This window comes from Fundulus heteroclitus, chromosome 16 (assembly GCF_011125445.2).
Source record: "Fundulus heteroclitus isolate FHET01 chromosome 16, MU-UCD_Fhet_4.1, whole genome shotgun sequence".
In the NCBI taxonomy this organism is placed as follows: Eukaryota; Metazoa; Chordata; class Actinopteri; order Cyprinodontiformes; family Fundulidae; genus Fundulus; species Fundulus heteroclitus.
Window position 1 is genome coordinate 13,507,153 of NC_046376.1, and position 16,193 is coordinate 13,523,345.

Consider the following 16,193-nt stretch of genomic DNA (forward strand, 5'->3'; position numbering starts at 1 on the left):
CCCTAATAAGTTCATCTTTTACCATTTCGATAGATTCGCTTAAATGCTACTTAAAGCCACAAACTGGAGCAGTATAAGCAACAAAATGCACACTTATAGTCTCTGAGCCTTTTTAATCCACATTCCCGCCATATCGGTTCACATGCAAACAAACAGGACAAAGAAAATAAAGAAATAAAGCCATACATCTTCCTTTAGTTCAAAGCTGCAAGGCCTCACGTGAAGCCTTTGGACTCACGTTACAGTAAGTACTACATTTTCTGTGTTTCTGACCATCTCCAGTGTCACTAATACCACTTAGATCACAAATACAGAATGACAGGATAAGGTGAGAAAAAAGAGGAACACAGAAAAAGAAATAAAAAATAAAAATAACCCAAAACCTAAACAAAATGATAGTAGCAAAATAAGCCCCTACTAACAGGCACTGGTCCAGCCTCTTACACTTTAACATTATAGGAGGCAAAGGTGCAGACAAGCTGGACGAGCATTTTCAGGGAAAAGCTTTTTAAATCGTCATAATTACATAAAGTTCAACTCATTATTTGTAAAGAAAACTCTAGAATTTCAAAACGAACCTCAAAGTATATTACAGAGCCTACCAGCTATCTACACAGATATTTTAAACGATATAAAAATGTTCTGCATATGAATAAATAATCTGTGTGAAATGTAGTATCTCTCTGAATGAATTAAAAAAGAAAGATCTGTACAAAATGGTCACTAATATATAAATCAGAAGAGATGAGGACATTTTACAGTATAGAACTTAATCTAGGCCTAAATATTTATATATATATATTCACATTTTTTTTTCACAATTATATCATACACACACATCTCACTTAGATATATTTATATATGTTTATTTCTCCTATGTTTAGTTTCAAGTTTGCATGGGTTTTTCTGATTGCCAGAGTGTGCTCAACATGCTTGAACCCCCCCCAAGCGTGTTGAAATCACAGCCCACTAACACTTGTTTTGTGAAAAAAAGAAGAAGTCCACCAGGCATTTTCACATGGTTTTCCCATTCCACGTAGGCTAAACTACCACATAGTTCCTCCTTGCTGCCAACCAAATGCACAAACAGCAAAATTCAACTTAAAACGTTCGGCTTTCAGGGTTTCTTTCAGTCTTTAACCCAGAGCTTGAATCTGCCTTGCAGATCCAGAATGCACTAAGTATGAGGTTGTGAGCTTGCAGATTTGTACCGTCAAAGCCCGCGAACTGTTTAGTCTGTACCCTGAAAGTTAATATTTAATAAAAGACAAAAAAACAAAAACCTAGCCAATTTTTCAACCTCCTATTGTGGTAACAGTGTTATTCTATCAGTGCTGCTGATATAATACTTAATTACAAGATCATTCAGGCACCAGGAAAAAACGTAAGCAGGTCCTTGGAGAAAAACAGGCATAAGTGACAAAGGCAAAGAGGAATACCTTGGTAGAAGTGTGAGAGTGCCAAATACATATTGCACGTGTTGTTCAGAACTGAACCCCATGAAAAATCCTCCTGTCTTCACCTCGAGGCTAGCTGGCTTTAATGGACCACACACCCAAAGAGAACAACAACTGAAAGCAAAGGGGAACACGCAGCCGATTAGTGTCTGCGACTGTCAGACTCATCCTTTCACTCCAGCACTCTCAATGGAGACAGGGTGAGTCAAAGCTGGCCTTATTAAAGTAGCCTTCAAACTCGTGTCCTCATTCTAATCCTCGCTCCTCGCGCCGCCTACTCTCTGACACGAGCCGCCTTTTACACACGTGCTAATCTCAATGCCAGAAAGAGCCCATTTCTTTTGAGTCAACACCAGAGAGGAGTAACTGTCTGTTTAACCTCGTCAACGTGCAGCAAGGCAGCTTCCAGGCGGACACAGAAGACACGCAGCCCTGGTTTGGTTCATCGTAAAGGATCTGCGCATAAAATAACTCCCCCACTGCGATACGATGCAAATAATCAGCTAGCTGTTAGAGAAACACCGCTCTTAGGAATGAAAGTCAAAACTGGATTGACGGAAGTATAACAAATTGTGTAATTTTATAGATTTGTGCTCATCAAATTTAACCGAGTTCATATAGTGAAGTTTAAACCCTGGTTCCCAACGATTGGGCTAATACAAAACTAAAAGCAGATTATCGTAAATATTGAATTTATAAATAATTTAAAAATCCTGAATTAAGTTTTAAATATCTTGAATTGTAAGCTGTGCTGAAGTAGTAACATTTTCTTGGAAAAGGTGTAGGTTCTCTGACAAACACTAAAAGCATCTGGGTAACGATTACATGTAATGACTGGTATATTACTGCAACAACAGTGATTTGTAGGCCTGCAACAAAGCAACATTCCCTCCTTTATCAGCAGGCTTTGAAAGGCTAGCATTAACCTGAACATGTACAAAACCGATGAGTGTGTATGTATATATATATATATATATATATATATATATATATATATATATATATATATATATATATATATATATATATATATATATATATGTAAAAAAAACTGGGTGATTTGTTTCAAGTGCATTGCTTTGTTGACTTTAATGTGAACGGCTTGCAGCAACGAAAACCCCCCAAATTCATTTCATGCTAAAATGTCCTGGTCCAGTGGATGGCTATGCTGACTTTGGCTTGATAACAGCACAGTGGACCGACACCAGCACACTTTCATAAAGAGGACTTTGGACCACTGAGCAACAGCCGAGTCGTTTTTTTTTTTACTTAGCCCAAATAAGACCATGTGCCACAATTGTTCCCTGTGTCCTGGATATGTCTTAAAACCCTTAACTGGGCTCTGCACTAAGATTCTCTCAGGGCTGTGGTTGTGCCTGTTTCTTGAGTAATTCTGTTTTTGCGAAAGGTTTTCCTTCCACTCAACCTTCCAGTGTGGTTCCTGGTCAATTCAGTCTTCCCCAGGATTGTGTAGGTCATTAATTGGCCATAACATAACATTTCTGTATAAAAATTCTTTGTAATGATCTACTGTATCACTGTAATCCTCTGAGAAGGTGAATTTTGGGTTTTCAATTGCTATAAGCCACAATCATCTAAATTAATATAAATAATAGCAAGAACTAGTTCAAACTGTGTGCAATATGTAAACTTTATATGTGTGTCCCTTCTTAAATTGAGTTACTGGAATAAACTAAGTTTACTGAGTTGATATAATAATTTATTGGGATGCACCTGTATATAATACCTTCACACCAGTGTACTATAACATGTACATTTCAGATACATCACAAACTGTGCAGTTGTAGTCGGATGGTCCAATAATCTAATTTTGAATCTAATAATATTGTAGCACCCATACTTTTAATGAGATAAAAATTGTAGATCTCTATCTTTTTTTATGTTGTCATTGCAGTAATTGTTCATAACTGAAAATATCATCTTCACTTAACTAATTTAAAACTAAGTGGATAAAGAGGGACCTTGTGTTTTGAGAAGAAACTGTGCTTTCCTTACATTTTTATGATCTGCCCTTATTCCCTCACAAGGGCCAAGCAATATATAACTAAATTTGTGATGATTAAAAGTTTTTTAAATATATATATTTATATATATATATATCTTTAACAGTAATTAAATTCCATTAGTTCATTATAGCTGAAGGTGATGTACAAACTATGATAAAATCTGGGAGCTTTTTATCCATCGATCTTGAAGCAACGATATTAATAGGAAACCGATGTTTCAGTGGGACCAATTTCACCCGAGGGGGCAGCATAAAATATATCATCATATAAGATTTAAAAAAATAAAATAAAATAAAAAAACACACATTGTGTCTGTGCTGTACAGTTTAGCTTTACAAGTGCGTGTTCGAGTCTTTGGGATGGATTCTGATGTCAGGTGTCGGAGCAACCTGTGAGATGCTACAGTGAAAACACCCTGATTGTCATAATCAACTGGTTACAACACGCATACCGTAAATCCACACGGGTTATACAGACCCTCCTTTGCAGGTTCCCTTCATTTAGTGTAACTTTCCCTTCTTGTTCTTCATCAAACAGAGATGTTTGTCGTTACAGTGTGCTTTCGTGAATAATGCTGCAATATCCTAGGTTAAAAATCCTAGAGATGTTAACGATAAAAGATGCAAGGGGTCTTTTTTTTTTGTTTTTTGTTTTTTGCAGAGACACATACAAAACTTCAAATGCAACATCGAATCAGAACCCAAAGGAATGTGCAGAGAAGGGAGACCAAGCATGTAAACTTTCAGTGTGCACAAACAGAGGGCAAAATATAGCACCGATTTAAAGTCTAAAACTTGGTTAATGCAAGAAAAGTAAAGGATGATCTTTGTGCACAAAACAGCTAACAACCACATTCACCCCCCCCCCCCCCCACCACATCTTTTTAGCAGATTTAATCTGCCAGGTTGTGCAGGTAAGAAAGCGCAACATCATCCTAAACACACATAACTATTGGACTCGCTTGGTGATTATTGCAACTCTATTTTCATAATCACAGTCTAGATATGGACACTGTGGCGCTAACGGTCCAGTAAATGAGAACATGTCCGACAACAGCAACCTCGTAGCAGACAGCTGGTGGAAAAAGGGAGGCCTGGCCCGTTTGTGTGTGCGCTCTGTTTGGGAATCTGGCAGCAGGACTTGCGTGGGAGACCGTGGAAACCGACGAGAAACTTGTCCCCGAAGTGAAATTATGAAGCATCCACAGTCTGGCAAATTCAGCATTAGTGAGAGGGGGAAAAATAAGAAAAGACAGATACAAGGAATCCTGAAAGGAAATATGAGTTGTTAAAAAAAAAAAAGATGCATCTATTCTTGCTGGGTGGAAAGATAATTTTAGAATCGCAATCTTCCGTGTCCTCCCCCTCCAATTACTCATTGCTAAGAGTTGTCACCATCCTTGCAGCTGCTGAGAAGTTGGGGGCTGTCAAGTCTTCGTCTGGCGGCTTTGACAACCGCAGAGGAGAAGGTAAAGGAGCCAAGAGGTGTGGGAGAGGAGGGAGACAGGGATGGAGTAGGGGTTGTGGGCGACGAGGAGGACGTGGGGGTGGAGGACAGGCTGTTGGGAAGAGAGGACGATGCTCTCTGCTCGCGGAGAAGGCGCCGTTGACGTAGAGCGGAGGACAGGAGCAGGGCCTCGGTGCACAGGCCAGAGGCTGACAGGCTGGCCAGGAGGGCCTTCGCTTGGCTGGAGGAAACCGCCAGGGAGGGCAGGGTCCCCTCGTGGGGGGGCATTCTCAACCCAGGTGCAAACGCTGCTGCAGGAGAAGGCATTCGGGCTGAAAGAATGCTCGCTTTCAGTCCAGACAGGTACGGTTCAGTGGTTCCCCTGTTGATCCCCGAGGCCTTGGAGGAGAGCAGGGACACAGAAGACAGGAGGGGGCGGAGGAGGAGGAGCGCAAAGAGATGAGGTTCTCAGGGGGGCTGAAGCGGGAAATTATGAAAAATTTAAAAAGTTCCTAAAATTGGCTGTGGCTGGGCAGTGTTCCCTGCAGCGCCTTCCTTCACCAGTCAGTACATTCAGACCCGCCCGTGCGAGCATGCTCGCACAGGCACACACACAAACGAACACACGCTCACCCCCACCTCGACGCACAACTTTGGATCGCAATACTAGAGATGTTAAAAAAGTAAAGTGGGCAGATAAGTGTGCATCTCTGGAGTCACGTGAACAGTAGAGGGAGGAGGCTGAAGAGGGCAGGACGGGGGGGACAGGTCACTCATTGCTGCAGGGTGATAGGTGCAGCAGACGGGCAGGCCGGGGGGGGGGGTGAAGGGCAGCACGGGTTCACACGCAGGGGAAGGTAATGATGAAGAATCAGCAGGAAACATGTAGTGGAGGGGGACGGGGGGACGGGGGAGTGAGAACAGAAGACAAACACAGGAGATTGTTATTCAGGTTGATATCAGCATGTTTGATGAAAGCCAAGACAGAGGCTACCATCTGTACATGATGACAGAACCACTGATCCCACTGATAAGGCGCAACAGTGGAAAAAAAAAAAACACCTACATGTTCCACTGTTGACTACCTTTACTTTAACTCTTACTGTTACGGTGTTCATTCGTTGAAAATAACAACAAAAAAAAAAAAAAACAGACCACAACATTCTCAGATGGACATACGGAGCCACACCTTTGTTTCATATGAAATGCTGGAATATTCGGCCAGTAGATGGCGCTGTTTTCAACAGAATGAAACCTGTGGGGAACGACTGGTTTCAAGCTGACTTTGTTTCAGGCAGTGATGTGAATGTGTGTGTGTGTGTGTGTGTGTGTGACAGAAGCCCTTTGCATGCTGTATGTGCACAACACAGACTATACAAGAAACACAGGATGAGATAAAATAAAATAAAACTTTAGTAAGCAAAGTTTTGCCACTTTTTTCAAAAGAGCAGACAAGGAGGAAGAAGATCAAAGCCGCTTGTTGTGGGGAATATAGCGAGCTGAGAGGTTTGCATCTGCAGCATTACTTGCTAGAGACTCTTGAAGCCCAACTCAAACTTCTATTTGGGTCTGCGAACTTGGGAGAGTTGCCTCCTAGCATGCACACAGCTTCACACCAAACGACAGGGTTTGACGCCACTACCACCACCACCCCACCTGTCCTCATCACCTACAGCCGGCCTGTTTTATTGTCGGGAGTCGCATGACGCCAAATGGAGTATTTGAAGGTCCGAGGCATGAAAATGATCCCATTGTCGTGGCCTCCTTGATCTGTGGCAAAGCAAACGAGGAGAAACAGGAGCTTTGAACTGCAGCAGCGGGGCGTGTGATTTCATTGGTGCTCATGCCTGAAATGCTTCAGTCCAACTAAAAAGGGCTTCAAGGAGAAGGGGAGCCTCGGTGGCTTCACATTCATTGGCGCCTCCTGGAAAAGAGCTGCAAAAACTTTGAAAATAAATTTATCTTTTTTTTTTTTTTTTGCCAGCAGAATAATCTGGTGCTGAATTAATTAGAGTATGCTTATTGAGGTGGGGGAAAAAATAGGAGAGAATTGTGTTTTTAACTAAATCAGCGGTGCCACACCTAAGATTTCAAAGAGCCTACAGAGGGACCATTCCTCTTTGCATGGTCTTTGTAGATCATCCAGAGTCCTGAGTGCGCCTGCTATTCCTTCTCCCATGCAGTTCATCCAACAAGCTCTCTAAAAGGATTTATTATTTCTGAGTCCGTGTCAGATTAAATATGTCTAAATGATCTACTGACTACCCATTTTCAGTGTTCTGGGACAGGCCTTCAGTTTTTTTTTTTTTTTTTTTTTTTACAAAATGTCCTGGTTTTTTCAAAGAGTTTATGATGCCTTGCACTCTAATGTGATTCCCAGAGCTTTTTAAAAGAGAAAAAGGCCCACAGCATTACAGATCCACCAACTTGCTTAATAGAGGGCATGGGGTGTGTCAATACATACTCATCCTTTGCTTTATGCATTTATTTTCTCGAATAAATACATATTTACATCCAAAAACTGTCCGTAGTGAGACAATAAAGGAATTTCTTATCTTATTTGTGCAATTTATAGCATTTATGTTTGTGATGTTAGGACAGAAAGCCTTTATAATGGAAACAGATAACTCTGTAGTTATCTAACAGGAAGCTCTGGAGATGTTTTTTCTCATTTTTTCTCACCAAGCATAATAGCAAATAGAAAAAAAAAATTAAAACTTGCATCCGCTTTCAAAATAATATTACGTTGTGTCTCATCATGTCTATCTGAGGTAAACAGGAAGGTATGGGTTACTTGTTAAAATATCCTTAAAATGCTGATCAATTTAAAAAGTGAAGTTTACAAAGAAATCCTTCACCTTGTTTCTCATTTGTTTTATAGAAATTGTGAGAGACGCCAATACGTGGGACATCATTGTTTTGTGAATTTATTTTTGCAATGGTTGACATTTTTCAAATTAAATGTTGGCCCTTTTCCAAATGTGTTATTGGGAGCATATGCAGCAAAATATGAAGCTACTTAAGGGCTTTTTACACATTGGTGTTGGGAATCAGGGGAGAGAGTGCTTGTTTACATCTGGCAGCTAAAACCAGCAAGTGGTATCGCAATATATTGTTTTAATTAGAAATTATGCGTAGTATCAACTGTAAACACATTTGAAATGCAAATATTCTGGTAACTTATACAAAATGATATTCTTCAAATGTTCAAATATCTTTTTCTTGTCAGTTTCTAAACTGTATTTTCTTTTTAGCTTGTGTAATAGGATAAAGAAAGATGACATTGATTTGGACAATTAGGTCAAAAAGAATATAAGGTAAGTTCAACAAAAAGTGCCGCTATAAAAGTCTGGTTGTAAATTTCCTATCTAGTGTGTAATTTCATGTACTGCATGAACAACCAACTTGTCCACATGTATTTTATACTGTGTGTTTGATTGACAGGTTTACCATTCAAGTTGACGTTACATATAGGAACAATGTGGAGTTAAAAAAAAAATCATTCAGGTTTGAATATGGAAAGAAAAGCAGCACCGTGTAAGTTTTGACCCACATATTAGCTTAATTTGAGCTATATTAAATGATTTTCCAGGTCAATATACAACATTTGGTGCGTATTGATGCTCTGTGCAGGCTGCTGTTCTGAAAAAAAATGAATGGGTCACATGACCCATTCTAAGCTGCTGTAACAACAAAACAAAAAAGATATGACTCTTCCCTGATCCGACATATTCTTGGTTCTCTGGTGTAGGATTTAATCTAGAGGGGTCTTTACAAGTATTTCCACGATTTCTTAATCTGCTATTCCAAAGTGGTCTGCTATAGGATTCCAAAACACGGAGGGAGACTGTTTAATTTTGGGACAATGCAATGTTGCCAGTGGCCTTAAGGGGTGATAAACCCTAGTTACACTAGCGCCCCTAGTGGCTTAAAGTTACACAGTGCTGGTGTAAAATAACTCCTACAACAGGAGTCTTTATTTTCCTTAAAAAAACAACTTTTGCTCCTTTTGTACACCTTACTTTATTTCCACACTGCTTTCTGTATTTCACAATTTAAAATATATATTTTTTTTTTACTAATGTCTGGCAGTGCAGGCTCCTTTTTTCTTCTCTTTAAATTTGTTGTTTCCTTGTTTCTTTTTGTTATTAATCATGAAATTGCTGCATCCTGGTAAGCAAACAGCTAAGGCCCCATTTTTTTCTCCTCTGACAGTTAGCTTAGAGGGTCCGAAGCCCCTCTGAGAACAGTGATTTTACACATCCGGAGTCTTTCACAATAGCTGTTTTGAACAGTTTGTGCACAAAAGAGACTGTGCGGTTTCAGTGTCATTCTGAAATAAGAGGATTAATTTCCCTTTCATTTGACCATTGTAAGCATCTACTCAGCCTTCAAATCTCAGGGAATGAACAAAACCGACAGAGGGTGATGAAAAAGGAATAAAGGGAGGCACGTGTAAAATTGCAGAGTACAGGAAGCAGAAAAAGGGGGGAAAATTTTTAAAAGATTTAATGACGGAAAGAGAGATGCCCTCTTCATATTAAATCATCTGTGATTGCCAGTGACTCGAGTGGCGTTTATTATACGGCACTGCAGAGGTTCTTCCCAATCTTCTCTCAGTCTGAGGAGACCAAAGCCTCATTACTTCCACATCTCCCAAATCTCTCTCTTTCTCTCTCTCTCTCAATCTCCACCAAACACATTCATTTCTCTGCAATCGACAAAACTTACTTTGAGTCTAAAAGCGCTCTTGGGTTATGAAGGTTTAGGTGCACTTCACTGCTTCTGTTATTTTTCAAATTACATCGACATTAAGCTTTTCTTGCCTCCATGCACTGGCAAGAATCTTCTCCTGGCTTTGCTCGACCGACATGCTTCAACGGTTTAATTTCCTTGCCTCTGGAGACCATCTAGCATCCTTGTGTCCAGCCCTTTACTTCACATCAACTCTTTAAATGCTAACAAGTTAAAGCATGAAAAAAGAAAAAAAAAACTGTATGGCCACCTATTAAGCAAACATATGGGAACAAATTTACCCAAAAGAGGCTTAAGAGGGTATAAAAATTCAACTTACACTCTTTTATTTATTCATTTCAGCCCTTAACAGCTGTCTAGTAATGGCAATGTGGGAAATAATTTGAACCAAACTTTTTGTTTTTCTGAGTTTGTTCACTTTAAAACAAAAAAGGAGCAACTAAAGAAAAAAGTGACGTCTCCAATTTTCTTTGGCGGTTTTTGCTTTAATGCAGAGAGACAGAATATCAACAAAAGTTAAAGGAAAAATAACACATTCTTATGAAATGAAATTTAAAATAAATATTTTATCCCCTACAACCAAGCAAGGCATATTGCCCTAGACAAGATAGTAGAGATACATAAAGCTGATGAAATCTTGAGGTGCCTTTTCTGGCGCATCTAAATAATTCAGAGAAGGTTTGGGAGAAAGTGCTGAGGTCAGACGAGACCAAAATTTAATTATTTGGTGTGAAGCTGATCACCTGCGTTTGGAGGACCCAAGATGCTACAGTCGAACGCGGAGGTTGTAACATTGTTCTCTGGGCCATTTTCTGCCGCGGAGGGAAACTTCTCTGCACTAAGGGTCTATTAGATATGGCCACCTACTGTAAGATCTCTGAGATGCATCTTTTTCTTGCCGCTTCAATGCTGAAGATGGATCTTGGATGGGCTTTCCAGTAATACGATGGCCAAAAACATGCAGCCAAGGAGGCAACAAATGAGTATTTATAATTATCTAAGGAACTCATTCTGGTCATTAGAATTAGAATTTCCTCATTATGAGACAGAAAAAGGTATTTCCTCTAGTGAAGAAGCTCATTCAGTGAACCAAAAACTCTCTAAAAATGTGAGTAACATTGTGGCGGCCATAAAAAAAAAGTGTTCTTGCAGTCTTTTCCAGCACAGGTCATATTTTATTAAAAGATAAAATACAGTGCCATGAAAAAGCTTTTGCTTTCCTCTAGTTTTCTTTTTTTTGTGTCTCATCCGTAACGAACACATTTTTTTATATCAGTGGAAAATTGATTATTGTGAATTAATAATTCAGTTTTCAAATGATTTCATTTAGGGGTGAAAAGCTTTCCAAACCATTATGGCCCTTCTTAAATCAATAAATTACCTGTGATTCATCACAATTTCTTTGTTTGATTTTACGGGCCATATCTGGGCCTGATTACTGCATGACGTCAGCTACAACCACACAAAAAGCAACACATTGTGCCCCGAACTAGTTGGGAAAGTGTCACAAGGACCTTTTTAAGGCTTTGTTTCATTAAACCACAGGACAAAACATTCCTGGGACTGACTGGCTTACCAAAATCACAACTAAAGTGCACAATTCAAGAAGCCACAAAATAACCCAGAAGAACACTTAAGACACTGCAGACCTCACTTGCTTCAAAGGTCAGAGTTTATGATTCAACAGCAACAGAGAGACTGGACAGAAATAGCATAAATGCCAAAACCAATGTGGACCAAACGGGACACAAAGGCCTGTCTCACATTTACCAAAATACATGTTTTATGATTCCCAATACTTTTGGGTTTTTGTCTGCTTTGCTGCTTCAGCAACTGAATGGCTTGAACCAATACTACTGCTCCCCGCCACAAAATCACAAAGTAAAATGTCTGGCTATCAGTTCCTGACCTTAAGCTCAAGTGGATTTGGGTTTTGCAGCAGGATAACGGTCCAAGGCACTACTGATAAGCTAAACAAAAAGAACATAAACAATGGATTGCCCCAATTATTGTCTGGACTTAAATTTAGCTAAGAAGCATTGCGCTGACCTTCAACAGGCGGTTCACAGTAGTAATAAACCATCTCATGAGAATTAATTAAAATAATTCTGCAAAGAAAGAACAATAAGATAAAATTAACCATCAGAGACGTAGACGCCTAATTGCAAGTTGTTGCCGCCAAGGGTGACACAACCAGTTACTAGGTTTAGGGGATCATTACTTACTTTTCACACATGGCTGGGCTGGTATTGACAGCCTTTCCCCCTTAAAAATGAAACCATCATCTGAAAACCAAATAAATCTGTGAGGGGGCAAATACTTTTTCATGGTACTTTCCGTGTTTCACTGAGTGAAAGCAATTCCATCTACATCTTCATAGCACAATATGGGCTTCTTCTGGAGTTTTGGTTGAACGACTCTTTCCATCTATTCAAAAATTAACTCCCACAAAAAGGAGACATTATAAAAATTACCTCCCTCCCCCCCACTGTAACTATTTGATGGCTTTAGATCTAAAACTCAAAGATAATGTAAAATTTGAATAATTGTGCTAATAATTGTGTCGCCAATCCTTAAATCCAGATTGCCCGACTAACACTCGATGCGGCAGTCTATGTTATTGAACACTTCATCCTTTGTCCCCAAAAAGTGGCTTTAAATCCATGCAATCCGTGCTGAAACCTGTCATATAACGTCATATTCTCCAGCTGACGGGGTGAAGCATGCAGAGGACATGCAACACATGTGTGGAGATGATGTAATGGTTGTGGAAAGTGAAGGTAAAGGCCTATTTATTCTTATTCTTGAGTGATGAATAAAAAATAGAAACAGAGGCGCACAAGTGCTTGAAAGAATAAAACTTTGAAGGCTCGCTTAAGTTGTGATAATATAGCAAGGAGTAATGGTAAATTAGCTTTTTATGACAATGCTAAGATGATGATCGTGTCAGATCCATCTGTATCAGAGCTAACTGTCGGATAATACCTGTTGCAGGCTCTGCGTCTTCTGTAAGTCCTCCTTCTTGCCACTTTTAGTCTTCTCTGTGCTGTTCTGCTGCAGGTGCTTCAGCTTCGAGGCAGCTGAGGAATGAACTTTACCAATGCTGGGATTATTCCCTCCCTGAACAGAAAAAAAAAAAAAAAACAAGAGAGGGGAAAAAAGCAGAACAGAAAATAGATTAAATACGGAGCACCTGGTTGCACGTCTCGCTTCCCCTCTACCATATCTTCAGTTTCTACCAGAGACGTGAATGTAGGCGAACAGAGGTTGATCACACCAAGCAAGTCAGTCTTGTGAGACCGGTAGGATCTTTTTTCTTTAAAGATCTGAGGAGATAGCTGGTATAGAACCAAGAGTGAGCCCCTATCACCAAAGAATCACACAGAACGGAATATAGAAATGCAGCAATGAAAGTGACACTACGTGATCTAGCTTCACAGCAAGAGCTGCAAAGCATCGCGCTTAATGATCGTTCCCGCTGAGCCTCTCAATTCACCGCCCTCTGATACACACAAAAAACAAATACACATTCAGCTAAATTTCTCTCCAGCTGTGCCTCCTCTGCACACAAAGGCATAAGATAAAAGATCACGGTGCCTGGCAAATACCTTGAACCTTTTCAAAAAGCTGCCACTTCACAACCAGAAACTTCCAAACCAACGCAAAGTATCACACAACTCTGAACGGGGAAGGAAAGTCATAGGAGGTTTTTTCGAAATTTCACACGAGTAAAAATCTGAAAAGTGTGTGAGGCACTCATTTATATTCAGCTCCCCCCGCTGACAACACTTTTGTAAAGTGACCCTTCTCTGCTTCTAAACTACAAGCCCTTGATGATGTGTGTCTGCTAGCTTTGCACGTCCAGAGACTGAAAATTGAACCCGCTCCTCTATGCAAAAAGCAGCTCAAGGAGCCAGATGTTATTACCGTAAGAGCAGCTTTGAAAATAAATGATCAATACTTTGATTCGACTTTTTTTTCTGGACTTTGACTGCGCCGTTCTAACACGTTATGTTGCATGACTATGTTGCCTAGGCTGCTGGAGGACATCAGGGTCTAATTTTCTCACTCTACTGATTTCTACTGTTCTTCAGTTTTGCATTGTATTACATTGAAATGACTGTCGTCATTTTAGCTTTTAACTTTTTGCTCTCTCTCTTTCTCTTCATAGTAGGTACACCTGGTCTGGCGTTCTGTTAACTGTGACATCATCCAGAGAAGACGGCTCACCCGCTACTACCATCTAATGTAGAACAGATTACTAGATCAATGTGTGCTTCTGTGCTTTTTTGTCTCTCTTGTTGTGTCTCTGCTCTGTCTTCTGTAACTCCAGTCGGTCGAGGCAGATGGCCGTTCATACTGAGCCCGGTTCTGCCGGAGGTTTTCCTTCCAGTTAATGGGGAGTTTTTCTTCCCACTGTCGCTTCATGCTTGCTCAGTATGAGGGATTTCAGCAAAGCCATGGACAATGCAGATGACTCTTCCTGTGGCTCTACGGTTCCCCAGGAGTGAATGCTGCTTGTCGGGACTTTGATGCAATCAACTGGTTTCCTTATATAGGACATTTTTGACCAATCTGTATAATCTGACCCAATCTGTATAATATGATTGAACTTGATTTTGTAAAGTGCCTTGAGATGACATGTTTCATGATTTGGCGCTATATGAATAAAATTGAATTGAAAATTGAATTGAATTGACTGCGTTTTACTCTGGCAATTGTACATCCAAAGTGATGAACAGATTTTGTTTTCCTCCACTCTCGCTTTCATTTAGGCCACAAAGTTTAAATAACACCTTCTTCCATGTGCTTGTGGCGCATTTTGAATGGAACCAAGTATGGTTTCTGTTAAGCTCTTCCACTGAGGCCATATTTGTGGAGCGGACAGCTGACAGGTGTGCCGTCGACAGATTCCCTCTCTCTCGAGCAGTTTTAGTTCTCTGCAGCTCCTTCAAAGTTACTAAGGGCCCCTTCTCTACCCCAGACTTCCCCATAGCTGTATCCCTGACCTGTCTGCTGATTTATTCGGCCTTCGTGATGCCGTTTGTTTGTTCGCCAATTTCCTCTACACAGGCCTGTGTGGCCTTCACAAATCAGCTGGGACTCTGAGGGCAATTGGCTGCAGTGGATTTTATTTAAGGGCATCGGAATAAAGGCCAGGCTGAATACAAATGTATCACACACCTTTAAGACGATTATTTGAAGAAAAAAAAACATGTTGAAAGACATGTACGATTTTCGTTCCACTTCACTTATGTATATCATAAAAAAAAAAAAAAACTAGAATATATATTTTTGTTTGTTTTAACATCATAAAATAGAAAAAAAATAATAATCAAGGGGTAGGAATTCTTTAGAAAGGCAACATAAATGCAGAAGCCTGAAGAGCAAATGACCACCTTCCTAATTATGCTGCTAAACATGAAAAACAGTACATCTGTCATCCGCTGGTTAAAGAAATCCCACTTTTTTTTTGGGGGGGGGGGGGGGGGGGGGGGGGAATGTGATTCGCTATTGAGCAAGACCAGAGACCAGCGTAGGGAGAAGGGTTCCGTTGAAATGATTGTGATTGAAGCAGGAGTGATGAAATAATGTGTGAAGACTCTGTAATCCTCAGCCATTCCCACAGGATCGCTCCATGGCTCCACATCAGAGGGCCGAAACTCGCTATGACAGCGACTGTCAACTAGTGCAGTGGGAGGATGCATTTCCAGCCAAGAGTCAATACTACGCAAACTGTCAAGGCATCTCGCCGAGAAGACAGCTGATGAAGGCGTGCTTTAAACCTTGTGCTAATTGCCGAGCGTTTGTTGCTCTGCGGTCAGCTGGGGGTGAGATGAAAAGCGGCTTCTCATTATATCTGAGGATAAGGAGATCATTGCACGGTCAGGAGCGATATTTGGCTTTGGAATAACAGACTTTAGGTTCCTCGGCACAATAACGCAGCAAAACTGTTTTATCTTCCATATATTTAACATAAAAAAAAGAGGCAAACCCAAATATATTCCCTTTCCTTCCGAAGACAAAACAGTACAAAGAAATCTTATTGCACAAGCAGCAGCAATATCCTTTAATGCAGAATTCAGTAAAATGTAAAATATGCCCCAAAGGTTGGTTAAAAATTCAAACGATTGGTATTGTTAAGTGCTTTGCTGGAGGAAAAGGAAGATGATTTCAAGGCAAAACCGATGAGCAAAGACTACAAAATAAAAGCATAGTAATAAAACGAAAAAAAAAAAAAAGTTTAGGAATTACCTAGCCGCACGTTTGACAGGAGGAGAAATGAGCAAGTGTGAGCATAGATTGGAAGGGAAATAATCCCTGACACCGGGCTCAGCAGGAGAGCAGCTCCAGCATGGAGCGCAGAATAAAGAAGAGGACAGGGAGTCTGTTGTCTGTCCTCTGCTCGGATTTTTGATCTTCAATAAAACGAGATGATGAATCGCTCAGGGAGCAGACATCAGAGGCTTGAAAGTGAAGTTCTAGTAGTCATCTGCAGAGAAGAAAG

At 40.3% G+C, this 16,193-nt stretch overlaps 1 protein-coding gene across 12 annotated transcripts in view; it reads right to left on the reverse strand.

The window, feature by feature from the left end:
* Positions 1 to 5,263: 5,263 nt before the first annotated feature.
* The window catches only part of si:ch211-278a6.1 (SRC kinase signaling inhibitor 1), a 138,780-nt gene continuing 127,850 nt past the window's right edge, over positions 5,264 to 16,193 (reverse strand). For 11 of the 12 annotated variants that reach the window (XM_036147834.1, XM_036147835.1, XM_036147839.1 and 8 more), the window contains one exon: positions 15,188 to 16,178. In XM_036147834.1, coding sequence (XP_036003727.1) covers positions 16,146 to 16,178 — 33 coding nt within the window. In that variant the 3' untranslated portion in view covers positions 15,188 to 16,145. Of the gene's footprint in view, positions 5,710 to 12,670; positions 12,806 to 15,187; positions 16,179 to 16,193 lie in introns of those variants that run through there. The other variant, XM_021324619.2, reaches the window with a different exon arrangement.